The sequence below is a fragment of the Micropterus salmoides genome, unplaced genomic scaffold (assembly GCF_014851395.1).
Source record: "Micropterus salmoides isolate LMB-PRFRI ecotype aquatic unplaced genomic scaffold, ASM1485139v1 Ms_hic_scaffold_23, whole genome shotgun sequence".
NCBI classification, from domain to species: Eukaryota; Metazoa; Chordata; class Actinopteri; order Centrarchiformes; family Centrarchidae; genus Micropterus; species Micropterus salmoides.
Genome location: NW_024041484.1, coordinates 9,100,728 through 9,128,211, shown reverse-complemented (window position 1 = coordinate 9,128,211; position 27,484 = coordinate 9,100,728). Strand labels below are relative to the sequence as shown.

General features: G+C 40.6%; 1 protein-coding gene across 3 annotated transcripts in view; it reads right to left on the bottom strand.

The window, feature by feature from the left end:
* Positions 1 to 27,484, bottom strand: part of LOC119918015 (kinesin-like protein KIF21A) — a 39,889-nt gene that overhangs the window by 10,981 nt on the left and 1,424 nt on the right. For 2 of the 3 annotated variants that reach the window (XM_038738510.1, XM_038738509.1), the window contains exons 2-22: positions 11,928 to 12,150; positions 10,211 to 10,393; positions 9,626 to 9,775; positions 9,090 to 9,224; positions 8,765 to 8,929; positions 8,321 to 8,436; positions 7,864 to 8,059; positions 7,545 to 7,734; positions 7,341 to 7,404; positions 6,384 to 6,587; positions 5,658 to 5,705; positions 4,911 to 4,971; positions 4,703 to 4,814; positions 4,396 to 4,584; positions 4,110 to 4,309; positions 3,912 to 4,019; positions 3,468 to 3,536; positions 3,209 to 3,354; positions 2,978 to 3,122; positions 2,632 to 2,826; positions 78 to 179 (exon numbers count right to left, since the gene is read on the bottom strand). In XM_038738510.1, the coding sequence (XP_038594438.1) occupies positions 78 to 179; positions 2,632 to 2,826; positions 2,978 to 3,122; positions 3,209 to 3,354; positions 3,468 to 3,536; positions 3,912 to 4,019; positions 4,110 to 4,309; positions 4,396 to 4,584; positions 4,703 to 4,814; positions 4,911 to 4,971; positions 5,658 to 5,705; positions 6,384 to 6,587; positions 7,341 to 7,404; positions 7,545 to 7,734; positions 7,864 to 8,059; positions 8,321 to 8,436; positions 8,765 to 8,929; positions 9,090 to 9,224; positions 9,626 to 9,775; positions 10,211 to 10,393; positions 11,928 to 12,150 (3,001 nt within the window). The remainder of the gene's footprint in view (positions 1 to 77; positions 180 to 2,631; positions 2,827 to 2,977; positions 3,123 to 3,208; positions 3,355 to 3,467; positions 3,537 to 3,911; positions 4,020 to 4,109; positions 4,310 to 4,395; positions 4,585 to 4,702; positions 4,815 to 4,910; positions 4,972 to 5,657; positions 5,706 to 6,383; positions 6,588 to 7,340; positions 7,405 to 7,544; positions 7,735 to 7,863; positions 8,060 to 8,320; positions 8,437 to 8,764; positions 8,930 to 9,089; positions 9,225 to 9,625; positions 9,776 to 10,210; positions 10,394 to 11,927; positions 12,151 to 27,484) is intronic. The other variant, XM_038738511.1, reaches the window with a different exon arrangement.

Below are 27,484 nucleotides of genomic sequence, written 5' to 3'. Positions count from 1 at the left end.
GTATGTGAACACAAACAAAGATACACTAATTACATTAAGAATTAAATAACAAATAAGTCAGCAAGGGCGGTAGGTACCTTATTGATGGCCATAGTCATGAAATGGTCCAGAAGGAAGCGGGCTTCGGATAAATTACAGGAGCTGATCACCGCGTTAACATCTACTGTGTCTCCTTCCTCCTGTAGCCCAGAATAATAACACATTCAGTAAAGTGGCATTCTAAGAAACTCAGTCATAGGAAAATGCATTACATAGTGTATCTTGTGCAATATTTAAAGGGATTTTGGGAAATACAATTCCTCGCTTTTCAAGAAAAAACTCCACCTCTTCTCTTATGTTTGCACCTGCACTGACCTTTGTTTTGTATTATTAATGACTGAAGGAAAAAAACTTGGAATACACAAGTTTTCCATGTTTTTTTCTCATATATGTACAGCTTTAACCTCAGAGAATATCCAAGTTTTTTTTATATAAATTTACAACTTTAATCTTGAAATTTGGAGTTTTTTCTCAGAATATTACCCCTCACCCCCTCACATATATCTGTGAAAAACTTTTATTCAAAGAGGTCAGTCAAGATAAAATAAATAGTAGTATGTGCAGTAAAATATTATTAACAGGTTTATGTTTTAAAAATTCAAATTTAGAGTAAAATGCAGTTTTTATACATCAGAAACCAACTTGTCTTCTTATGTGGACGTCATGCAACAGTGGAGTGAGATTACATTAAGTTTGATTTCTGTAACCTGCTAGTTTATCTATTCTAATTTTACAAAGATGTGATGAAATCTATTATATTATAACAAAACAGAGACATTTAACAAATATATGAACATAAATAACAATGCAAAAGTGCATATTACAGCATTAAATGGTAACTTTTGACTGCTTTATTACTTTTGCAAGAAATAAGAATATGTATTGTACTCACATAGTGAGTAGGATAGGATGTTGATATGTTAAAACTGAGATGATTCAACATGAAGTTAGATAAGGATAAATACTGGGTTACTTTCCGCATACATGTAACTACATAAATACCACCATGAGTGATTTTCCTCTATTTGTTCCTAAAATATGTATTTTATTGTTAATTTACTAACTATTGAGCTTAAATACATACCATAAGATACATATATATGACATAATATTCCATATTGTCAGTTGTGACATTTTACTCCTTTGTTGCATGGTGTCCATATACGTGGACTGTTAAATAATTTAAAAATAGAACATAATTTTGAAAAAGTGTAAATGGATTTGTATTTTAGTACAATGTTGAATAATAAAACAATCTTAATAATAATAAAATAATAATAAAATCTGCCTACCAGCACCTCTAAAGCTCTACACAAACTAGTTCTTACATATAGATTAGTTTTTACCAAATATTTATGCCAAGCAACTGCCAGGTTTTCTGTAGCTACCTGAACCAACTGACAAGGCTGACCTTAGCTTGCTAATTTTCATTTTCATTTCTCCCATTTAGAGTAAAGAGTAAAATGGGACATGACCTTTGATTAAAATGCTCTTTAATAATAACATACAATATATAGAACACGCAAGTTTTTAAATTGCGTTTCACAAAAACAACACAACATATAAGTTTTTTTGACACGCATATTTCTCCATGTATGTAGAATTATACATAACTACATCTACAAAAGACTGTCAGTTAAGTTTAATATATCATTTCACTTCCTAAAACTACATTATATTCCAGATATTGACGGCATGGTGACTTCCTGTTTACATAGGTGATTGATTTTGATTGGGCAACAGTGCCACGGCTACATGTGTTTCCTAGCAACCATTTTACACATTACTAAAGTTATTAGAGCTATTTCTTAAGCTTTCCCTAGTTTCCTCAACCTTAACAGTTTTCGTGCGTGTGAACAAACATGAGAATCAGGGACTGCCTACACAGGTATTCAACATATCAACTCATGCAACATTGTAACAGTGCTACCAATGCTAACTCTTTAGTGACTGTAGCTCAGGCTTACAGCTGATAAATAATTGCACAGTTTAGCACCAGTGACATCGGCCACCGGATTCTGGATGCCACTTGGACAAACAGGCATCTGAATACACACAGCTAGCTTTAGTACATTTCTGCCATGTTTCACTCTTCCTATCACTGTTATAACTTCTGATTGCTTAATCTTTAAGCTCAAAGTTAACTCATTAAAAACTATTTATGGCACGCCATGAGGGTTTGACAGAGTGAGCGTGGCACGTGAACCAGTGAAGCCATGCAGAACAAATACTCTTCAAATAACACATCCAGTGTGTAAACTGCTGTTCAGTGTGCATCATTAGGCTGCTGGCCCAAAGTTTTTGGCTGTAGTAATGGTTGTTTTGTTTTTTTATTTATTGGAGCCTCTTACTCTGATGCTGATGCTTATTTGACAGAGTGGGGTGCAAAATGTTCGGGAGGCTGAAGGCTACACTCCAGTACAGACATATACTAGCTAATGAGGTAGTGATACACATCATTCTGTTTATAAATGCACATCTACTAAGTATTTTGAAAACTCAAACTATGGCACAATTGCCATAGTAAGAATGTTTCCTTTACCACACCTTCATTTATTAGGCACTACAACGACATATTCCCCACCACCTCACCTTGGCCTCCTCCATCTGCATGATGTTGGCCTGGCAGTCGGCAATGCTGTCGTTGATATAGTCGATGTTGGCGCTCAAAGACTCTAGCTCCTCGTTCATGGAGGCCAGGGAGCGGTCGGCATCTGCGCCCTCCACCGCCGTCTTTTCTCTCTTTCTGGACACTCGCTCCCTCCGCTTGGTCAGCTCCTCCCGTTGCTAAAGTGGTGGCGGACATTAAGGGAGGGGAAATTGAGAAGAGACGGGGAACAAATATAATTTATTGTTCAAACCAGAAAAAAACAACATTTCTTTTCCTCTTGCTTTATTTTTCTGCAACCATCTTTAATCTACTGATGTGACGCCTTACCTTCAGCAGTCTGTTCATATCTGTCTCCATGTTAGAGATGGTCATCCTCTGCATGATGATGTCAGTGACACGTCTCTCCAGTGACTGCCATTTGGCCCTGGCCGTCCTGCTGAGGTATGTGCGTCCCATCCGCACCGGGGAACTCCTGAGGAGAAAGGCGTAGCTCTTTTAGAATTGTTAAAACACACACTCAAACATGTTATACACACTTTAACACTTGTAACGCTGTACCTGGCTCCATTGGATGGGGATGCTCCAGAGGCATGCACCCTCCCTGGGGTGGCTCTATGTGACGGCTCCTGGGGAGGCTCAGGTAAGCTCACTTTCCTGCTCGCCTTCCCAGACACCGGCCTCACCTGCCGCCTAAGAGCTGTCACCTGATCCAGTTCACAAACGAGAGAGAGAGTCATTTAGCATATTAAGGGTGAAACAAAAGTGGATGCAAACTCAGTGATATTGTCCATTCTCTATGTCACTATGTGTGTCTCACCTCTTCATTCTTCCTGCGAAGAATCAGTTCCTGTTGTCTTTTCTGGGCCTCCATCTGCTTCAGTTGATGCTGTAAGAAGAGATTAATATTCAGGAAGAAACATTAAGACTAGAGTAGTAAAGTGAAAGGTTGGTAAACTATGACCTTGAGTTAAGTAGTCATGAATAAACCAAATATATAAACAAATATTCTACTTTTAGAAAAATAGAAATTCATACATTATTTACTTTTGAAACACAATCACCGTTGAACTTATATCAGTTGGCCACCACTTACTACAATAAAGAGGTGTTTAATCAGCCTAAAACCCTGAGTTTAGTTGCATTACCCCGTATATTTTCTTATCTGTAAAATAAACCAAATAAAAGTACTATGACAAATAATATGTAAAAATAAACAAAGAAGAAATGAATATCTCTCTGTGAATGCTTCCATCCCTCTCACCTCCGCTCTGCGCTGGTCTTTCTTCAGAGAGGCGATCTCCCTGTTCCTCCTGCACTCTGTGGCTCGGTTTCTCTCCTGCTGCTCCTTCATCTGACGCATCAGCGCCACCTGGTGGAAAAATACAACACAGCAGGAGCTTATCAGCACTGCAACAAGAGAAGTGTGAACGAGAAAGTGAAAAAAACCCTGTTCCTTTACCTTGGTCTTCTTCATCTCGGTCACGTCCTGCTGGAGTTTCTTGAGCTGCTTCTCGTACTGTGACTGGTTCTTCAGCAGGCGGGCGTGCTCCTTCTGAGCGGACTGGAGCTTCTGCAGCTCTTTGTTCATGGAGCTCAGCTTCCTCTCATACTCCGCCTTGACCTTCTTGGCTTTCTCATCCGTACCCGACTCCATTGAACCTGGAGATGAACAAAAAAACGTGACAGAATATCTTATCTGTATCAATAATAAGTTACGGAAGTCAAGTTTGCATAATGTCTCTTACCCATATTATGCAGCACCTTGTCCCTCTCCAGCTGTGTGTCTTTGATCTTGTTCTGCAGCATCATCAGCTTCTGCTCGTACTGCTGTTTGAGAGTGTGCAAGCGCCGCTGGCTGTTCTCCAGCTCGTCTATCAGCTTCTGCTTGATGGCGATCTCACAGGTGATGTTGGCCAGGTCGGCCTGGACGTTTTCTGCGCACAAACGTATTATTAGATCCTGACGCCTTTTCTGTTTTATTTTATTTTTTATTTTTTTACTGACTATGACATCAGAAAAGAAGTTAGCATGTCTCACTACAGCTAATTTTACCTTTCTCCTCCAGTTCTTCAGAGTCAGACCCATCAGATGTCTCATCTCCCGCCACGTCAAAGTCCTCCTCCTCACCATCTGCATCCTCGCCGTCTTCGTGGTCGCTGCCCTCCTGGCAACATATGAAGTACACACACGAAGAAGATAATAAAAACACACTATCTTCAAACAGGAATCTGACAGCTTGAGTTATTGATTCTCTACCTACCACCTCTGCCTCCTCTGTGCCTCGCTCCTGCTCGTTGTCTGGCATTTCCTCTTTGACAACGCTGAAAGAGGAAAACGAGTGTTAGCCAGCTACCTAATAAGACACAGTTCTTATACTGTAGGTTGGATTTGGAATTAACAACAAGGATGGGTACATGCAAATGATTATACACTTGATCAGATCAGGAGTAGATCAGTGTTGATTTCACTGTGATTACATGGGAGGGGGCAACAGTACTGGGAAAGACAAAATGATTAACTGATCACTAGTAACAGTTATTACCATCCACATTACAAGCCGACTTCATTTTAAGAATGGCACACTACTGAGATTTGTTGACCAAATTCTATTCTTTGAAAATTTATTTTAAAGAGTTTTTCTGCACATTATCACTTTGCACATTTTCTCAACTCCAATTTTCATTTCTTTTTAAAGTTGAGACATTACTTATGATGAGATCTGATCAACATCTTGCAGTGTGCAGTGAAGAGGAAAAAAAGAGAAATAACAAGGGGTTAGGAGGAAGAGGTAAGAGCTGGTTCCCTCCAGGAGTGTAAACCACCTGTAGGTTTAGAAGATGTTAGAGATTAGTGACTTTGGGATCTTAGAAAGGGTCCGGACCCGGGTCAACAATCAACTGAAACCTGTTCAATTACTTGGTGCATTTCAGTCACAGCACAAAATAACTGGACAATGTAATTGAACCGATTTCAGATTTGACCCAATCCTGGATGGGATGTAGCAAACCTGGCATGTTCAACCTCCTGATGGTGATTCTCTTCATATCGCCTTAGTCTTCGGAGAGAAGGACGGGGGGGTTGAGGATGGTGAGGTGTCGAGGCGAGAAGGTAGAGGGGGGCAGACAGGCAGCAGAATTTGGGGAAAGTGAGGAATATTACATGGGAGGGGAAAGACAGAGCGTGAGAGAGCAGCAAGAAAGACCAGGTGAGTGCAGAGACTCTCACAAACACAGCATGTTCAAATGATCCTGATAATGGAGATGTAGATGACAGATTTCACCTAACAACAATTACCAGATCACAAATGAAACCCCTCGTTTCTAATGTGCAGATCTCAAGCTGGCCCTCACAAGTATAGGAAGTGCACAGACGCATACACAAACCCTCACAACAAAAGGATAACTGTGTTACAGCGTGCCAGAACAACCATCATCATTAATAGCTGTCACTACCATCTTGTCTAAATCCAGCCTTCATTCCATTAAAGAAACATCAGGATATAAACTTCTAATGCAGGGAGATAATTACCCACAACACACCAGGCCACGCACCTTGCCATGGCAACAGACAAACATCAAAACTCTCCCTTTTTATTTTCTTTACCACGGTTGTGTCAGGTTGCCTCCAGGGAAATACAACCCTGATTTCTCAAAAACAAAGTGAGCAGGCAAAAACCGAAAGCAACAAATACACACAATGTTTCTATTTTAAAGCAACACATCCCACACTATACCTCCTCTTCTTCTTCTTCTCCTTCTTCTTGAGCTTCTCCAGGTCTTTCTTGGCCATCTCGATGACGTCACTGGCCTCTTTATCGGGGGCGAGGAGGGCGGGGGAGAAGGAGCTGGGGCCGCCGTACAGCGAGGAGCGCGTGGAGGCCCGAGACAAAGTCTTCCTGAGATTCTCGCTCACAGCCTCACTTTCAAGAAGTTTAGCTCTAAATGGGGAGGGGAAGATTACAGTCAAGTGTTATTACTATCACTCAGCATATAACAAATGCTATTACAAGTTCTGTATATAATATTCTGAACATTAATATAGCAGCTAACAAATATTTGCTTTGTAAAGGTATAGTTGAATAATGGCGTCCTGAGCAGAGAATGACTTCTGAGTGGGTTGTCATACGAGCTTCTCTGTTTTTTGTTTTGAAAGCCGGTTTGGCTGTGCATTCATGTGATTCCCTCGCTGTGAAGCTGTTGGCTTTGAGGAGACAGCTGTTTCTTTTCTCATCTAACGCAGTGAACTGAGGGTTTATTTCAACCAAACCAGAGTCTGTGATTGTCGGAATAATGAAAAGACACTTTTGGTGAGTTTCATTGTGTTTCGGTCCAGTTTGAATGAAGTCTGTTTCACAATGAGCTGTGAGTTAAAATGACTGTTTTTCTTATTGCAGTCTGATGGGCTGCAGCACCCGTTTGTTTTGGTCTGAGATACTGTTGCTCTAGTGCGTCATTTAGTGGCAGTGAATGTCGCATACAGCTCCTTTAAACGTTCAACAGATCTTGATGTCAATGAGACTTCCTGATTTAAAAAAAACAAAACTTAATGCTTGTAGACTTTTACTTTTACAATTCTGTGCACAATTACTTATCAGTCAATGGTTGCACTATGTGTGCCTGTGGTTTGGAATGGCTGCTGATGAACTAATAATACTAAAAAATTTAAAATAAAACATTTGGTCACTTTATACCTGAGCTCTTCAATTTCTTTGATGTAGTTATGAATCATGTTCCCGATTTCTTCACTGCCTTCACCTATAAGCAGAGGCATCGCTTTGTTAGATACTGCCATATCTAAAATCAAATAAATACATATAAATATGTTTTGTGCTTTTTCCCCCCTGCTAATATAGTTCCCCACTATGTTAGTACAACAGTCCTGCCCCAGTGCCCACCTGCTTTAGCCAGGGCCTGGTTGGCCTGGTCACTGAGGATCTGTGTGAGTCTGGCTCTCTGGGCGTCAACGGTCTCCTGCATGGCCTTCACTCTCACCCTCAGGTTGTTGTTCTCCGTCTGCAGCATGGAGTTCTCGTGGACCAAGTCGTTCATGCCCTCCATTCCATCTTCACCCACCATGCGCTTCCCCTGGGGATGAGGCAGGACAATTAATATAATGAAATCTTTTAAAACTCATATCTTCCTCACTGATTTTACTTTCTCTATTTATCTTTGATTCCATCTACCAGCCTCTCTCCTTAGCTTCTGCCTTCTTACCGTCTTGTACTCCATCAACTCCATCTGCAGTCGTGCTATCTCCGTCCTCAGGGCGCTGATCTGCTGGCTGGCTCTGTCCTGGTTCACCACCACCTTGTTCTTAATGTTTCGGGCCCTGTTGGCGTACTTCAAAGTGTTCAAGGTCTCCATGAAGTCCCGGTCCGACGGGCTGATACACGCGATCATCACTGTCTGACTGGAGAAGGGACAAATGAAGAGCGCTAATAAATCCCCATTGATCCCCACTCATTTTTAAAATTCAGACAGTGAAGTACATAAAATTTTCGAGGCAGCACTACTGTCCACTGGTTCAAACTTTCTGGTCTGGTCACAGCTCAATCATTGATTTCAAAGCAGGTATGTCAGATTTTGCAGCATCAATATGTATATTTGTGAGCCATTGTCAAAAATATACAGTATGTATAAACATATTCTTGTAAGATTCAGCCAGACATACCTGTTACCGCCTAGTGAGTCTTGTAACAGCCGGGTCAGTTTGGAGTCTCTGTAAGGCACGTGAGTGGATCGCTTACTCCTGTCTCCCAGAGCACTGATGACGTTTCCCAGAGCTAGCTAAGGTAAGACAGGACAGAAAGACAAGCTTGCGATTACTTTAGATATATACATAAATATATGAATAATGGTACTTGTGCTTGTGAAAGAAATTAAGTGTGCGGTTCAAGTTCTGGCCACCTGGGGGCTCTCTTGCTCCACAAAATTACAGGTGAATGTTGTTATGAGCAATTGCAGAATGACAAATAAAGAAAAACATTTTCTGGCAACACAACACTGAAATAGAATGAATCACATCTATAAATACAATACATGACTATGACCTGTGATTGCACTGTGTAATATAAAATGTCCAATGCAGAATCAGCCATGCTCTTAGCTTCCTCACCAGTCCACAGTTGATGGAGATGCCCTCTTTAGCTCTGTCCCCTGTAGCACCAGTTCTCTTCAGTCTCTCAGAACCAGCCAGGTCCACAAAGTGGAACTTGGCTGTCAGCGTCTCAAACTCATTAATCTCGGACTCGTTTGCTAGACGGTTGTCTGTTGTATTATCCTTGAGGTGAAAGGACAGAACAGAAGATATATGAGGGGTGTGCCCTTTTGGGGTACAATTTAAAGTATTAATTGTGCAGCTGATGTTCATCTCAATATAGCAAACCATCACCAAACACTTTCAGTGGCAAGCAGAGACTCGGCGCTGTGTGTTAACGTACATCGTTATCGGGAGAGCAGACTCGCACTTGGCACAGGTGGATGGTGAAGATGGCGTGAGAGCGTGAACTCTGAGCATTCATCTGAGTGCTGGCGGTGGTACGACACAGGGCGCCCAGTTTCAGACACTGCATCATCTGTTGGAGGAGAGGTGAAGGGAAGGGAGGGCGGAAGAGAAGGAAAAAAATACATCACAGATAACATTTTTTCAAAAAATGTTTTGTCAAATTCCATTCTGCTCCACAATATGGAGGCATAAATCTCCTAGACAGATGTCTGGAAACATGCAAATGTAAAATTGTTGCTTGTAAAATAAGGGGAATTTAGTAGTACTGTCGTAGTGATGGTTGAAAACATTGCAGTAGAAACAGTGTGGGTCACAGTTATGATCAGGCCAATCAGGTGCTTCAGTAAGAGAAGTTGTAATTATGCTAGTAACAGGATTTGCTGTGGTCATGTCACACTTTTAAGTAAATACAATGGATATGCTGGACAAATGGTACTGGTGCAGTGACGTTTTGAGGTGTTAACCGCTGACCTCCGCTGCAGAGGTGACTGTGCGAGTGGTGACCCCCACGGTGTAGATGCCTCCGTTGGCGTCCTCGTGGATTTTGACATTGGACCTCTGCTTCCTGGCCTCTATGTCTCGCGTTGAGTCGAACAAGTCCAGCACATCCTCGTTGTACAACTGGAGAGTGCGTTAAATAAAGAACAAACAGGAGACAGGAGATAAATAATACACTTGGATTATTGCATGAATAGTGTATAATAATCAATTATTCGCAGCCTCATCTTCTCCCCTCAGCTGCTTCCTCACCAGCTGTTAGCAGCCACTTGTTGGCAGTTAAAAATAAAGCCAGGAGCTGACCACAGAGGCAGACAAATGACAGTTTAATGGGTGTAGGGTCATCTGGCTGCTTTAACAACTTAAAATCGCTACACCCCCTGCTGACCATTGACCTCTTCCTGTCTGCATGTGATAACTAATGGACCTCAAGTGGACTGGATATTTTGAGTTTAGAGTTTAGACTGAGCGCTGATCACTAGAAAGAAAAACACTATTTCTGGGTGTAAATCCTGTGAAACTGTCAAATTCTTGGTCAGCGTCTGTGTGTTTCTGCACCTCCAGGAACTGTGCGTTGATCTTGAACTCAGGAACAGGCCGGCCCTGCTCGGTGGCAGCCTGTCTGCGCTTCTCGATCCCTCGGAACAGGTGGTTGACGGCCCGGGGAATGATACCCAGCTCGTCCTCTTCGATGTTGACGTCAAAGCCGGTTCCCATGGTGTAGGTCTTCCCCGAACCCGTCTGGAGGTTGGGGGAAAAGAGTTACTTAAAAAAATGGCATTTCTGCTCTCATCACATGTGGTTTAGTGTGTTTCTCTGTGCATTTCATCAATATAAGTGTCTTAGCTGTGTCATTCAACCATTGAGCTGGTCAAGTCTCTAGGGGTGCAGCTCTGACCAGTTTCATTAAAATGAAGGGGGGGGGTCACCACGGTGATAAAAAGAGGAATGCAACATTGCGCTCAAATTCACACGTCACCCCTTTCCTCCCCATCGAAACGCCTAAAAGAGACCCTGTGTGTGTCTGCGTGTATGCGTAGTGATAAGATGAGGGAGTGCGTGTGAGCAAATGTGCGTGTATGAGAAAGATACAGTAGTGTGTGTTTTATTCTATGAGATCACACCTGTGTGGTTTCTATGTGGGCACACACATACACTGTGTTTGTGTGTGTGTGTATGTGTGTGTGTGTGTGTGTGTGTGTGTGTGTGTGTGTGTGTGTTAGGCCTCCACTGTGCCCTGTGAAAGACTCTTCGACAGGAACATAAGTGCTGTAGGAACAATGTGAGGAGAGAATAATGAACAGACAGAAGAAGAGTCGAGGGAAATATCAAGAGGAGGGAAAGTTTAACTGCTGTTGTTCAGCTAGCGAGCGCAAGCTGCAGCCAGAGACGCTGTGTGAGGGAGAAACGGGAAGCTAAAAAACCCTCAGTGGGAACACAACAGTTTTAAAGAGCCAAAAGAGTTTTTATGGTTAGGAGAGAAATATTTCTCAAAAAGGATCACTTGGTGAGGTAACAGCGTGAGGGAGGGAAAGACAAATAAAAGTGTTGTTTGCCAACTTCTGTACTAATAGATTATTAAAGAAATACTTCAATAATTTGGGATATACGCTTATCTGTCTACTTACAGAGAGTTAGATGATTAGATGATTGATATCACTCTCATGCCAGGCCATTGAAAACAGCAGCCGGTTAGCTTAGCTAAGGGTGAAGACAATGGCAAGGTAATGGGGGAAACAGCTAGCCATTGTACAGACAAGAGAATGGCAAGAAAGCAAATAAGGGTATTTCCCAAAATGTCCAACTCCTTTAAACTTTGAAGCTGTCAGTGAGTAATGTTTCATCTGTTTAATGTGCCTTGATGTTTTGACTTTGCAGTTTATAGTTCCCTGCTCTGGTATGAGGAGAAGGCATCTGTTCACACTCCGCTTTGATTGGGCAATAAACTCCATTTCTATCACTCCCTCCCAGGCTAATTTATCAGAGCCAATATGAAGCTGTGGTGGTGATAGCGGGTTGGAACATGTCAGCTGATAAAGTGTATTGACAGAGCAGGCGCAGCTGTGAGGGCCTGTTCACTCCCTTATTGCTCATCTGATGATATGAAATGAAATCAGCTTCATATCACATGCCGCCATAAATCTTGGGATGCTGAAAGCAGCTCCCTCCCCTTGAGCCATGCAAAGTGGAAACGCCAGCCAATGTGAAAGTGTGAGTGTATGTGCACCACACCGCTGTGCTGATGCAGTGGCATGCAAGAGAAAAGCTGACCAACCTGTCCATATGCAAAGATAGTGGCGTTGTAGCCCTCAAAGCAGCCTTCAATGAGTTTCTCAGTGCAGTGGGTGTAGATGGCTTCTTGCTGGCTGTCCATGTCAAAGACATGGTCGTAGGTGAAGGCCTTGTCCTTACCCAAGAACACCTGTGGCTCCCCGGGCATCACATAGGTGCAGATGTGACAGCCCTCGATCTTCTCTTTGGCCAGCTGAGGACGGATCCTGGTAGACAGAAACAGACAAACACAGTGAGATTTTTAACTGGACAAACATAATGCTGGATTTCTTCCTTACTTTCAGCTCCTTAGCGATAGCATTTCTTTACATTAAACCTAAAAATCTAACTTCCAACTTCAAAGGTACATGCTAACATGCTCATGATCAGTATTAACAATTTATTTTCATATACTGACATTGTCATCCTCATCGACAAGCCATGAACAGCCAGGAACATTTCCAAGACCAATTGTAAAAACTTTTTAAGCCTCAGTTAAACTTTTTAAATTCACAAACTTTCCAGATTTTCAAGGGCCTTGGCAACTCTTCTCTGTGGATGTTTGTTAATGTGTGTGTAAAGAAGACAGAGGCAGAGCGGAGCTGTCTGTGCATGCATCTAAAGCCTGATCAAGAATTTGTCTGATGTTCAAAAACCATAATTGATTATTACAAGTTTGATGGTAAAAATGTAGCTGAGCTGAAGACAGGTAATATTTTCACAAGCAGATGAGTGCTGTGTGTGTGTGTGCGTGTGTGCGCGCGCGTGTGCGTGCATCGGAACGCGCAGTGCCAGCACACTCTCCAGCAGGCATAGTACAGTGCCCTCACTGTTCACGAGGAAGAGAGAGAGCTCTGGGTAAACAGTCCCGCCCTGGATTTCATTAAGGAATTGCTCTGTTTGCCTTAGTGCAAATAAACACACTGTTATTACATCATTTCCTCCCTTGATGCACCTCTGCCACTCGTCACTGAACTCACTGTCCATCTGAAGAGGAAGTGGAAATATTGGAGGCATACCAAGGAAATATTTGGACACATTGGGAGCATTAAAATATCAGAAATACTTGAAGCTTTGACAGAAAAATATAAGATTATTCACAGCAAAGGATATGACTGAATAATATTGGACATGTATTTGAAAAGAAAAAGGAATTTCCTGCTGCAGTCCAAATGAACCCAGATAAATGAGACACCTGAGAATCCCAGAACAGTCATAAATGGCTGCTATTGTTGCTGGCAGGCATTAACTCTTGAGTGTGTCTGGCAGTATGTGTGTGTAAGGATGTGGCACTTTGCATGCAGTTTGTGTTCTGTGTGCAACACTCGAGTGTTCAGTTTTTGTGTGTGCTTACACTGAGAAAAGACTCTCACATTCATCACAGCAAGAGTCTATAGAACTTCTGAATAGCCTGAAAGGACAGTCAGTGTTTGTATGAGGAGAGAGGGGGAGGGGGGGGGGGAGGGGGTAGAGAGGAAAAGCAGGTAAGAATGAAAAGGAAAGTTAAGCTACAGTAGGACAGTAGCAAACATCCTCAGGTGTGGCATTGTTGTGTGTGTGTGTGTGTGTGTGTGTGTGTGACATCAGAACCCTGATGAGTAAAGAGGACAGAGCCAGGGAGGGGCCAAGGGACCCAGGCTTGAAGAGAGACACAGTGTCCTAGCTGCAGTAACTTTACACCAGTAAAGCATTATTACTGTCAGCGTACTGTCAGTGAATGATATATGTGATGTCAGCAATGTCTTTCAGCGAGGTAATTTTGGTTTGTGATTATGTATTGCGTTTAAAGCTTTGACATCAGGATTTTCTGCTTCTTTGTCATGCTACGGTACACTCCATTTATTATTATTCCAATACTAGAAAAAATATTTTGGCATTCACCTGGAAAAGCTCCTGTTGACTAGCAAATCACATAAAAAACCAGGGGCAGCAGCGTGTGATGCTGCTCATTATTTCATATTTTTAAATTGCATATCCATTGCATTGCTGTCTATGAAAAATGATAAACATAATTTAGAGAAAACAGGCAGAATAGAACAGAAATATATACCTGTTTAATCTTTCATCTGACCGCCATGTGTCACAATATATATTTGTATATACTGTGATTCACATTTTTTTTTTTTTGAAAACTTATATTAACTGGAAATTAATGTAGGTAAGTAAATTACTGAAATTGCAATTGTATTAAATGTTTGATAAACTAAGAATGAGGTGGGAAAGATTTCTACTGGGGAAAAACAGATAGCATTTATCTTAAGTTTAAAATCTGTCCATTGTGGGCCAATGTGTTTCAGTATGTATGAGTGGATTATTTGACATCACACGAATAGCTGTATAATATTATAATTGAGCAGAATTTTAACATATGAAATGCCAAGATATAAACAAAACCTTTCTTTTCAAAACCTTTTTATCTACTCAATTGAGTAATTACAATTTTGAGGTAGCCAACACTTGCGTATTTACACATCCAGCAAACACAGAGCAATGTTAGCATTTATTTGGAGTCACCACTGTGCTTCTCTTATCCTTGTTTAGGTCTCCACCAACTCCTGTGTAAAATATCTGCTAAATATTGGTTGCTAAATGGTTCACTATGTTTACTAGCTAGTTGCTAACTTTGTTTTCTCTGTTGTTTGGTGCTGGGCAGGCATTGCACAGTGGGCTTATCAGATACTTTTTTGCTAACAACACCTAACTGCTGCATCTGGAAATGATGATGAAAGCAGTGAGAGTGAACCAAAACAGTAAAGTTGTGGGCTGTTAAACCCAAACAGTGAGTTCAAAGATTAAACGATGCTAAAATGGGTCGGGTTATAATTCTCTTAAGGTTTGTCATTATGAGTCCCCTTTCACATTAGTAATTTGACTCAATGTAAAAATGAAAATATGAAGTAGTGCAGCTTTAAGTTTATACCAGTGACGATTAAACTGTACATAACTGTTGCATTGCAATTGTATTAGGTGAAACTGACATAACAGTCAGAGTGTTTAGGTCATCTGAGGAGGCTGTGATTTAATGGTAGGTTGGTTAAGGGCATTACAAGAGTGAATCTGCATTAATCCTTTTGGCCACCTTCCCAAGGCTTGTCAGAGAGCCTTTACTGTAATTCACTATAACAACAGAGGTACTCACTGCTGCTTACACCAAGGGCTTTAAGTCACTGGCTTATTGTTCACTTCGGCAAACTTAAAAGAATTGTAACGACATATGGACTTCAACTTGATAAGTCAAATGTAGATCATTTCAAATTAAGTATAGTATCATGATATAAGTCAGTAGTTGCTTATTTTATAAGGGAACTACGTAGTCTTATTACTGTAGCCCCATTTTGAATAAATGCCCAGTCTTTCTGATTGTGCTCATCTCCACAGTGTGATGCAATGTTTGCTTTGTGTAGTTTTACGACATCCCCGGGGTCCTCCATACATAGAGAAACCAAGGGTGGATTGAAGAAAATGTTAGAGAGATAGAAGAGAAAGAAAAAGGGTAAAAAAACACAATGGTGCAACCCAGACAAAATTCTGACGACAACCTCCCTAATAGGAGGCCACCACAGTCTATGCAGTCAGACCTATTATCTGTCTGAGTAATGATGGTCTTTCCCATAACGAGACCATCAGACTGAATTGATTCAGCCTTTAGAAACTCTGCTCTTTTTACCTCACTGATTTCTTGGCTCTTCAAGGTACATTAATGCACTCTAAAAAATTAGACCTTGGGGAAGATTTAAATCTTCTACCCCATGTCAACCCAATCGCAACAATTCTGAAAATCCCACATTACTTTTTATGACAATATATTTTTTTCTCCAGTAATTATTCCTCCAATATCTTTACTGTATTGTTAAGGTACTGAGGCTCTACTTATGCCAGAGCGATGTTTTCACCTAAATGCTAACCTCTGCATGCTAATATGGTTACAACAAGCACCCATGAATGGCGCTGGGCTGTGAAGCGATTTTGGCATTTAGGCACAGGGTATTGCAATTTCTGTGCATAACTCGATGCCAAGGATTTTGTGGTGTATGAGATAGTGAGCAACTTCATTAGTTATGGCTGGGGTGCTGTCTTTAAACACTAATACATCCATGGCTCATTATGACACGGTTAACATAGTGATGTTTTTACCATCTACTGTGTTAGCATGCTAAAATTAGTAAGCACTAAACAAAAAACTTGTACAGATCAAACAAACAAGATATAATGTGTTATTTAGTGAGTTTTAGGGTAGCTGATAGGTGGATTTTTTTACCTTTGGACGGGGCCAGGCTAGCAGTTTCTGCCAGTTTCCGGCGTTTATGCTAAATTAAGCAGGCTATTTGTCAAATACTTACAGACATGAGAGTGGTATTGATCTTCTAATCTCACTCTAGGCAGGAAAGTGAACTATTGAACTGTTCCTTAAAAATATTGTTTAGTTTAGACAACTAAAACACTTGACTGAATTCAATGAAAGTCAAAATAAATTAATTCTAAAAACATATAGTACATTTAATATAGCTTTGTGAAATGGTAAATGGGCTTATGGTATTTGTATTTAATGGGTTAAAATCTACAAAATTACTGTCTCTAGACAATTGGTTTAATCAATGTTGTGCATCATTAGATTTCTGATGGTGGGTAACATCTCAAATAATTTGAGTATTTTTTGGATGTGTATGTATCACAACTAATACAAGTTCTGGCATCACACATGTCAACTAACTGTAAACAGGTGAGGGATAAGCTTAGTGTGAAGCATGTCCTGCTGGTGTATTATTAGTACGACTGACTTTAGCTGTGATTATGATCTGGCAGGCTTCATTCTGTGGTTCAACCCAAAACACTCTTTTCTCCTGGTTGAATAAGGGCTGCCCTTCAGCCCTGTGGAGACTTACAGCGCTAATCCACCTTCTAGAGTGACACACGCAGGCTCCTCACAGGCTGTTTCTTCAGGAAATTTAACTCCACACTTCCTAAATGTGAACAATCGCACACTCATAGAGAAACATGCCTCAACACTTTCATACTCTTGTACATACAGTTTCACTGTTTTGGGGAGTTGTTACCAAATGTACATTGTGAAGCAGCTTGATGTGTGAGTGTAAGAAAAGAGCCATCTGATTGGCTGGACCATAGGCCAACAGTATTTATATACTATACTTTACAGACATCTGAAGAACATGATATTAGTTCATCACTTTACCTACATCTAAGAACATGACATGAGAAAAGCGAATACTTTAAATCACTAAGTAAAATAACAAAATAATAAATAAAAAGTGATAGGCTGTCTTATAAAAGTGTCTTGTAAAATTGTGAGGGGAATACTTAAAATACTATTTATTTTGAATGAAATCGTTTTACAAGATATTCATTATTTGTGGTCATGTTTTTGTCCTCAAACAGCTTAACCACGCCACATGCTTCAGTAAGAACAAATGTTACTGGGACCACTACAGAAAATTACAGATAAACATTTAATATTCAGGAATTCATATCAGCTACTGTGCAAGAGGAGCCCTGTGAGCTATAAGTGAAAACAAGAGCTCATGTTTTATTTGATTTAAAATCCTGCAGTTTTTTTAGCTGTTTAAATTAACACATGAACCTTTATGTTTGTTTGAACAGGGCACCTTTATTTGTCTTTTGCATATGCATCTACATGATAATTGTCATTTTCTTCAATCATATATTAGAACTCTGTTAATACGTAAAAAAAAAAGTTTGCTTGAGCCACTTGAGGGCACGGTATGTGTACATGTGTGCATGTGATCAGGATAATACCACCTCCACCTCATTTTGAGTCCAGAAAAACCCTGACACTGCATAGGTATATCTAAGGAATTCAAATAATGTAAGTAACTTTATTACCCTCACTCAATCATCTATTAGCATACAGTATCAGCATTGATTAGTTTTTCGGTATATGATCACTTTAAACAGGCTCTTACAATACAATATAAAAAATAAAAAAATATATTTTGCCTTATAACATGAATATATGTTTGAAAAAAAATGGATATAGACTAACGTAACTCATTGTAACAAGAAAATATTGCTAACACTATTAGGCAATCAATAATAACTGTAACAACCGTTACCACAGTCCCCATGTCTGCTCTTAGGGAGATATTTTTATCTTTGGACAGAGGCAGGCTAGCTGTTCTCCCTTGTTTCTAGTGTCAATGCTACGCTAAGTTAACTGTCTCCGCCTTCATATTTAATGAAGAAACATCTTCTTGTCTAACTCTCGCAAAGGAAGAGCATATTTTCTAAAATGTTGAATAAGCATTGATGAAATCAGCCATACATTTCTATTAAATGTAAGAAGAAGAAAGAAATTGGAAGCACAGTCGTATTCACAAATTGAACATTTTAGGTCTCAAATAGCTTGTCTGCTTATGGCCAGAGGTGCATATTAGTTTCTTATAGAAAATGCTAACTGTGCTAGCTTACTGTTTATGCTAAAGTACTGGAAACTTGTCCGCCTTAGTGGCTGCCAAATGACTGAAGGTAACTAATATTCAAAATGTAGAACTGTAATTACAGGATATGTAAACCTCTCCAGAAACAGTACCTTTAGTTACAGTTAGTTGCTTTGGCTGAAATTTTTATCCAAACAGACAAACCATGACTGAGTATTAGGGTTCAGTATTTAGTTAACAGACACTAACAGAACAGGTGCATGAAAACTGTGACATTCACCAGCAATTCAGCAATATTAGTGATACAGACATAAACTGAGCAGTTCTTATGCACAGTTCACTAAGAGAAGCCTCTTGCTGGCACTGACTGATGTGAGGAGTTTAGAGTGATGAGATACGGTTCACTAAAGCCTTCTAAGAGATGAAAGGGGGAAGTACACACACACACACACACACACACGCAAACAGACTATAGTCCATATACACATATACCTATTTAGATACACACACTTTAACACACATTACAGACACACACAGAGGTCCTTTGTCAGCCTCTCCCCATGTGACAAGTCCTGTTAGGCTCCTGCTTTCAGTTTCATTACTGCGATTACAGTGGCCGCCTGAGAAGCAGGGGACTCCTCATGCACACACACGCAGGAAACCCATACATCACACACCTTCACCTTGATTTTTCATACTAATTTGGAAAATACGAAGATTACGAAGAATCTGTGAAACTGTAGCAGGCTGTTAAACTGATGAAAGTTAAAAAGAGGGGCACTGCTTGCTACATGCACAAGCTCTAAAACACTAAAACACACAACCATGCACACGAAAACGTATATGTTAGTTAAAGCTGACATGGCTGCATCTTCCATGGCATTTGGAATTATATTTTAAAGACCATTTTGGATCCTGATGCTGGCAATGAACTAAAAATAAATAAATAAAATAATTACCATCAGCATTAGCCCTCGGCTGACCTGATAAGAGGATGAGGGGAAACCAGAAATGAGGAGATGCGGTAAAAAAGGTGATGAGTCAGTTCTTCAATCCCATGCTGCTCATCTCATCCTTCCTGGAAGATAGCCAATCAAATCACATGCTGACATCACTCCTCTTTACAATCACTCAAACTCACTCTCTAGAAATGCGGCTCATCACTTTGCATCATCACTAACAACAACAACAAAGCCAGTTTCATTCCTACCTACCTAATCTAATCCTCCTAATCTAATTTTTGGTTTAGTGTTGAGGTTCACTTCAAACAGCATGCACAGCTGGCACTTGCGGCATTGAGTGATTCAGCAGAAATAGAGAGGAACATCTGAGCCCACAAGACAACACAACTTTTTTTCTCCACATCTCAAACTCAGCACCAGCACACTGAGTCATCGCCTGACCTCATCTTGTATAGTCACTTATTTTTGGATTTTAACTTTCCTGAAGCTAGAGTGCGGCACTGCAACATATAAATGCACATCCGCTACTTTCAAGTCCTTACCAAACAAGTTCACATAATGCTAGTTAAGCCTATCACCACCAGGCAAATCTCTCTGTATTTGGAGTAGTGGTCGACTGATATGGGTTTTTCAATGGCCGATACCGATATTTAGACAGCAGGGCAGCTGATGGTTCATACTTGCTTTTTAACAATGCATAGGTGTAGACAGGCATCGGCAACGCAAACGGCTTTGTTCACATACATGCCTGCGTACTTTGTGTGTACCTGGAAGATTAAACGTGAATCCACTAGGAGGCAGATCAGCGCCGGATCATCCCTTGCTGACACCGGATCATCTTCCTTGACAACCTCGGAATTTGCACATTGTAAACAAACCAAACATAGCGACACTTGAGGATTTTAATGAGGCATCATAACGATCTCAGTAATTGCGGACTAGCTCCAGGAGTTTTATTGTAAACATCCCGCCATTAATCTCCTTTTTTTTAAGTCTGCTGCTGACCTTCTTCGTCTTTTGCATATAATGGCAGTTGGCAAACCATCTGCATACCGCCACCACCTGGGATGGTGTGTGGAACATTGCGATGCATTGTCGATTGCTGCTGAACTGCCGGTGTTCTGTCGATTTATGCTACCTATCGAGATGTGCTACTTAGGGGTTCTGCGCATGCGTATGACCCACAAGCGTGGTTTGTTTCCACGCCCATAAATCTGTGCAACCTTGCTGTTGGGAATGCCGTCGAGAGAGAGGCTGATGATGAAAAAAAAAAAATTATTAGTCTATCAGAATATGCTACCCCTGATATCTTAAATAAAGATATATAATATAGTATTTCAACATGCTCCCCATCTCCGTACAGTACACAAGGAGTGAGTAGTGGTGCAATATAAGATGATTCTGTAATGGGAGCATTATTTGATAGGGGATATTAGTCTATTTGAATACGCTACCCCTGAAATTATGTTATAATATAATTTAAAAAAACAGAATATAATACTGTGAGAGTTATAACTTTATGGGATTGGAAAAGGGAACACATAAGGTAGCATTTTTCGATGGGGCAGAGCGACTCGATAGACTCTGATGTCGATTTGCGCTACGTTAGCATTTTTAGACAAGGCAGCATAGATCGTCAGAACACCGGTCAGATCGACATACTGCCCCCACGTTCATGTGCTGAATTGCATCTCTGCTGCTGACGTGGAATGTTGTCTTGAATTCACTATCGCATCAGTATTAAACAAACTGGACTTCTGGATTCTGATGGCAAAAACGGCAACACACATCGATGCTACACTGCCAGCACACCTATGAATTAAAAAATTAACTTAGAGGCTGAACACACATTTACACAATCTTTATTTGTCATCTCCAACACACCTGCATCCCTTCATCTACATCTTCTTCAGATGCCTTTTTGTCTTTGCGTTTACCTGTTTACCTAAAGTGAGAGCACAACAAGCAGCGGTAGCATCTTTAGTGTTCATGCAGTGGAAAAGCCGAATAAAAAGTTTCAATAACCTCCAAGGCTAAGCAGCTGAAGAATGTCTATGAGTGCCATACTGTGTACTGCTGACAGCGATGAGAGGTTATGAGGGACCACTGCACCCCCTGACCCAGACACACACACACACATACACACACACAAAGCTTCACTCTATTTTTCAGGGCTATAGGAAACATGATCGAACCACTGCATTCATTTACATCCTTTTTACTTTTTACGTGTGTCCTTCAAGAACACCCACAGGTACACTATCATGACTTCTTCATACAGTTCCCTCCAAAAGTATTGGAACGGTAAGGCAAATTCCTTTGTTGGTTTGCATCTTGTGGCGTGGCCTCTATATTTCTGCTCTCTGAGTCTTCTTCCAACAGTGGATTGTGATACCTTCACCCCTGCACTGCGGAGGTCGTTGGTGAGGTCACTTACTGATGTTTTGGGGGTTTTCTTCACAGCTCTCACTCATCAACTACTGTTGTTTTCCTTGGCCGGCCTGTTCGAAGTCTGTTGCTCAGTAGTTTCTTTCTTTTTCAGGACATTCCAAATTGTTGTGCTTGCTGTGCCCAATGTTTGTCCAATGGCTCTGGTCGATTTTCCTTCTTTTCTCAGCTTAACAATGGCTTGCTTTTCTCCCATAGACAGCTCTCTGGTCTTCATGCTGGTTTATCCTCTTTAACAGGAAATGCAGTCTTTATTATGTCTTATATTTTCTAAGACTAGTCATGCAGAGCTATTTAATGTTTGGACAATCAACCTAAAAGGCAACACCTGGGCAACAAGAAACACCTGTCAGTCACATGTTCCAATAGTTTTGCTCACTTGAAAAATGGGTGGGTTCAAACAAAGAATGATATGTCCTGAGTTGTTTAACACATCTAGATGTGAATACCAGGAAATGAGAGCTGAAATTCTGATTTCTTGTATCAGACTCATCTTTTGATCTTAAACCCAAATGACAAACAAAAGAAATTTGCCTCACTGCTCCAATACTTTTGGAGGGGACTGTATAACAATATGCACAAACACACACACAAATAGACAGACAGCCCTTTTATAATACATCAGCCAGCAGGTGCACTTATATGTGTATTTGTGTGTGGAGCAGCTTGTATAATGTGTGGCCATGCTCTAATGGCCGCCCAGAGCAAGAGGATGAATGAGGAGACTCAGAAATGATGGAAGGATGAAGGATGCAAATAATAGGAGAGAAAGTTGACCTGACTGCTTGTGGCCCAGCCACAATGAGCAGCTACTGTTTTAATTCACTACAGCTCACCAGGACTGTGTTTCTATTGTCTGGCAGCTGCTCTTGACATCAAGAGCCAATCCGTTGTATCACTCTTTTCAGTGTAAATCTGAAAGCAGCATGCTCAAACAAGTCTTCAACTTGTGAGAGGCTGAATACAGCCAAGGGCACAGAAATTTCATTTCATTTAGAATCATGATGAAGGAAGCTATGATTGGTTGCATCCAAAAGATTAATAATAAATATGCAACATTATCCAGAGGAGCACTTCAACTGACTGACAGATTTTTGGAAAGTGATTGCTTAAAAACAATTACACACTTTTTGTGTAGAAACCAAAATTGCTCGAGGACTATTGTGGTATTCAATTAATTATTTAAGTAACGTTTGGCATCTTACATGTGAGGATTATCTTGCTATTTAATATAATTTCATATCGCAAAATTACAAATTATGATCATGTTTAAAATTAATTAATCAGTACTGCAGTAAGACAGATCCAGTGATTATTTGTCCCAACCAATATGGATGTGAAGTGATGGTCTTACAGCGGATTTCCATTGATTTTCTAAAATGGATGCATCCTTGATATTTGCTGGTTGGTGAGAAAACGTCCACTAGCTCACAGGAACAGATGAAGATGCATGATGAAGACCTCGAATCTGTATTTTCTCTCAGTTCAGCATGGAAACAGCTAGGCAGTGATGTCACAAAGGGCATTTTGGAATAATGCCAGGAAAAATGGACAAAGGTCAAGAGAGGGGGGCAGAGACAAAGCCGGAAAGAGTGTGCTGCTGACTCAGTGTTTCAGTTTCCCCCCCTTCTCTTTTTCTCTGTCTTGTTGTTCAGATGGCTGACCAACCGGTGTCCCATTCGCACGGCCTTCGCCGCACACCCAGAGCCTTGAAAGGACCCACAGTTACCGTGGCAAAGGCTGAAACAGGCTGCCATGGGGGAATTCTGACTGGGTCAATGGTCACAGCGCTGACTGCTTCCTGGGTCAAAGCCGTCAGGGCAGGAAGGAGGGAGAGGTGGAAGGTGGCTTTCAACCTGACTGGCAGCCAGAGCCAGGGTGTATGAGGATAACACACACACACACACACACACACACACACACACACACCAGTGGCCTCTAGCACTTATACCAGCTCAATGGAAACATTCCTTTTTGACAGTAAGGCCAAATCATGGTGGAAATTCAAGGTGAAAGCTGTAAAAATGTCGTTTATAATAAGCTAGATCATTCTTTTTGTTTTGCTGGGGGAAAAATAATAATTACTATTCTATTTGTGTATTAACACAAATCTATATTGAATTAAGCTTTGCCTGTGCTAGTCAGACAGAAGTTATTGAATATCTCAGTTAACTGCAAATCACATGACAGCAGCTGGCAGATGGCTTGCACCATGCTTTGCTTTGTGTCTCAGTTCACTTGAGTTGGTTCATGAATATTTAGCACGAATATGCCTGGACGGACACGGGTTTACGCACACAGACACACAAACATATGAGCACAACACAAAGCTGAGCCCTTGCCCTTAAACATAATCCACAGAGGTCAAGAGGGCTGGACTTGTGTCTGACAGAGACCTGAGAGAAGCCAATAGGAGTTAGACAATCTGGCTATTAGTGAGGGAGTAAAGTTGGTGGGGGTCTGACAATGTCTTGTTTGCATTTCTCATTCAACATTTTTACACATTTACTTACAAATATGTGTGTATATATATTATATATATATATATATATATATATAAATAATATAGTAATAATATAATATAAGACCTTATATAATTCCTTAAAGTTCTCGCTTATACCACCAAGGGTGGTGGACCTTAACTGGTGAAATAAAATAAAATAAAATAAATATCATGTATGCATCGCACCATTTGGGGCAATGTTGCAAATCAGTGCTGGATTTTTACACTTTTTGCAACAAAGTACCTTGATTATTAAATTAAATAAAAAATGACAGGAGAGCATTTTATCCATATTGCCCACCTCTAATTTCTAACTTAATTCTAACCTGCTGCAGCATTACAAAAAAAGACCTTCTAGGTTTCCATTGTCAGGAACGCTCACTCTAACTCATCAATTAAAGAGGAAGGAGCTACCTGTACTGCATACAACAGCTCGAAACCTGATTCCTCACTGCTTGCTAATTCTGGCTGCCCACTCTGAATTATTAAAGCTACACCTCAAGGATATTACATGCTAATAAGTCACTTGACTGGCCACTTCAGGCAAAGTCTGTGTCCATGACTTACTCCTTGGATAAATCGTTAACTTCTTGTACTGTTTTTTATTATTTTTTTCATGGAATATGGGACACGAACACACACACACACACACACACACACACACACACAGATGGGATGTTACATAAGGAAAGAGGTCATGGAACACTGGACTTGAAACATACAAAACACATTCACACAGGGGGTAACCTTTTTATATACAGTCTATGGGGATAACCCAGTAAACACTAAGTGTGTGTGCTTCTAAAGAGCCCCATCTGTATGCTGTCAGGTGTGAAAAAAAGAAGCCTCAAAACCAGAGGTGGCAGCACAGCACAAGTATCTAATGTTTAAATACTCTTAGTGAAGATCCATCAAGAGGTAAGTACACTAAAGAGCAAATAGACTTTTATGTTACATCATCTTTCCAGTGATAAATCAAAATGACAAAAAAAAGTCCCTAAACCCCTTCCCTCTGTTCAGGATCCAGACCCCTTTCTTTATTGTTCTGCCTATTACCTCAAAATACAAAAAAGAGACCGAATTAGGATGATAAAGAAGCATTTCATCACGCTGGACCTGTTAGGATTGGGGATTAGGGAACGTGCTAACAGACAGCATTAGCCTCGCAGGCTGAGGCAGGTGCTGGTTGGCAACCTGCTAGCTGATTACTGCAAACACACACAGCTAACTAAACTATTAAAGGCTGGGGATATGCTGACAGACGGAGCCTTTCAGATGTTGTAAAGTTCAGGTTCACTGCAACTTTAAAGCTCCCAGACAACTAGAATGTTGCCACGGCGATTAATCGAGCTGAAAACACCAACATGAAGCTGCGGTTTGATGTTCAAAGGGATGTCAGTCAGTGATTTAATAGCAGATGAAAAGGTGTGACCTCCAGCGCTTATTATATGAAAATCTATTAAACTTACAGTAAAAGATTTTTATTAAGGCTCCATCCATGTTATAAAATCAACATGTGACAACATCAGAACACTATGTTGACAATTGTTGTTACAATTTCATGTAACTATATGTTATTCCAGTAACTTTTCCAGCCCATCTTCATGTTGTTTTGACTGTAAATGTAAGGAATAGGACACCTTGACAGATAAGGGTGACATAACTAGTTAAGAAAGCACCAGATTGAGTTGGTGTGAAACATTACTGATGCTGAGTCTCATTTAACAGTCCAGTAATGTGCACATGCTGTACAGAAGTACAGTACGTGCACACTGACCTAGCAATCAACCAACTCCTGAGGGAAATCTTTGTCTCTTTAGCTGCTAAATGCTGCACTATGCTCACCAGCTAGTTGCTGATTTTGTCTGTCTGTTGTCTGGTGCTGGGCTGTTTGCTTTGCGTGGGTCTTTTCTCAGCTGCCTGCTGCTGGAAATGACTGAGCAGTAGAGCTGTGGTGACAAAAAACCAAAACAATGAGCTTAAAGACAGTAAATTGAGGGTATCTGCAGAGTCGGGTGATAACTCTGTGGGTTTGTCACTATGGGTGATCCCTTCCATTTTGCACATAGTTGTTTGATTCTTTGTTTATATAAAAATATTGATTAGTGCAGCAGTTAAATATTCCATTAGGCATTTTACTGTTTTTGATTTTTGTATTATTAGTTTAACTGTTTATGTATGTTTTTTCTCTCTAATAGGCCTTTTTAAGAGCAGATATATTGACGTGACATAGTTTTGCCAGTTCCAGGGTTCTGGTATTGTACATGCTGACTCACTGCAGTTGCTTCCTAGGACTCGGACATGAAAATGACAGCGCCATTGTTAATGTTATTATCTTATTAGAAAGGGGTTAGTGACGAAGCATTTCCAGGCGCCACAGCTGACCTCAGAAGAGTCTCTGAACTCTTTACTGTAATCAGGCGCTGACTCAAGATTCAAGATGTTTTCTTTAAGTATTGTAGTTTTGTAGCATCACATTTACCAAATCTATGTCTCCTTCCTTAACCAAAGTCATTTTGGACCTTATTTAATTGTTAGCGCAATCCTTTCATGATTGAGAAATATAATCTTTACATCATTGTCAGTTGGTTCGTACATAATTGCGGATGACTTCAAAGGCTCCCATTAAATGAATGAGTGAGTAGATTAATAGAAAAGAAAGAAAGACAAACAGATGAATGGCCATCAATAGGACTAAAGGTGGAAACCTGACTAGCAAACAAGATGACAGAGCTCTCCAAATAATTAATGAAGCCTGAGCTTTCTAAGAAGATACAACAGTGGGTAGAGAGAGAAAAACACACACACCTTTCTGTAACCTCATTTGCATCATTATCAACAGCTTGCGGGTAAGTGTGTGTGGTTATGTGTTCTTTTGTGTGTTCTCTACAGGGAACTCAGATGGCAGCTCTATATGCCCATACTGACATTATTGAGGAAGCCGGACAAATGTCGTCTTGCATTATGAATGAAATGTTATTGATCAGACTGAGGAACCAAGAGCCAATATACTGATTACATGATGAGAAACGGGCCTGAGTTGGCTCAGTAAACAGAGTTCTGGGTCAAAGTCTGAATATGCATTTACAAGCGAGGCAGAGAGAGAAACATGAGAGCGACAAGCTTTTGTCCTCTGTCTTCCACTGATCCGGTTCACATGACGTTTCAGGTTGTCTTTCCAACACACACACACACAAAGAGAGAAAAACACCTGCCCCAGACTTTAGCTACTGCC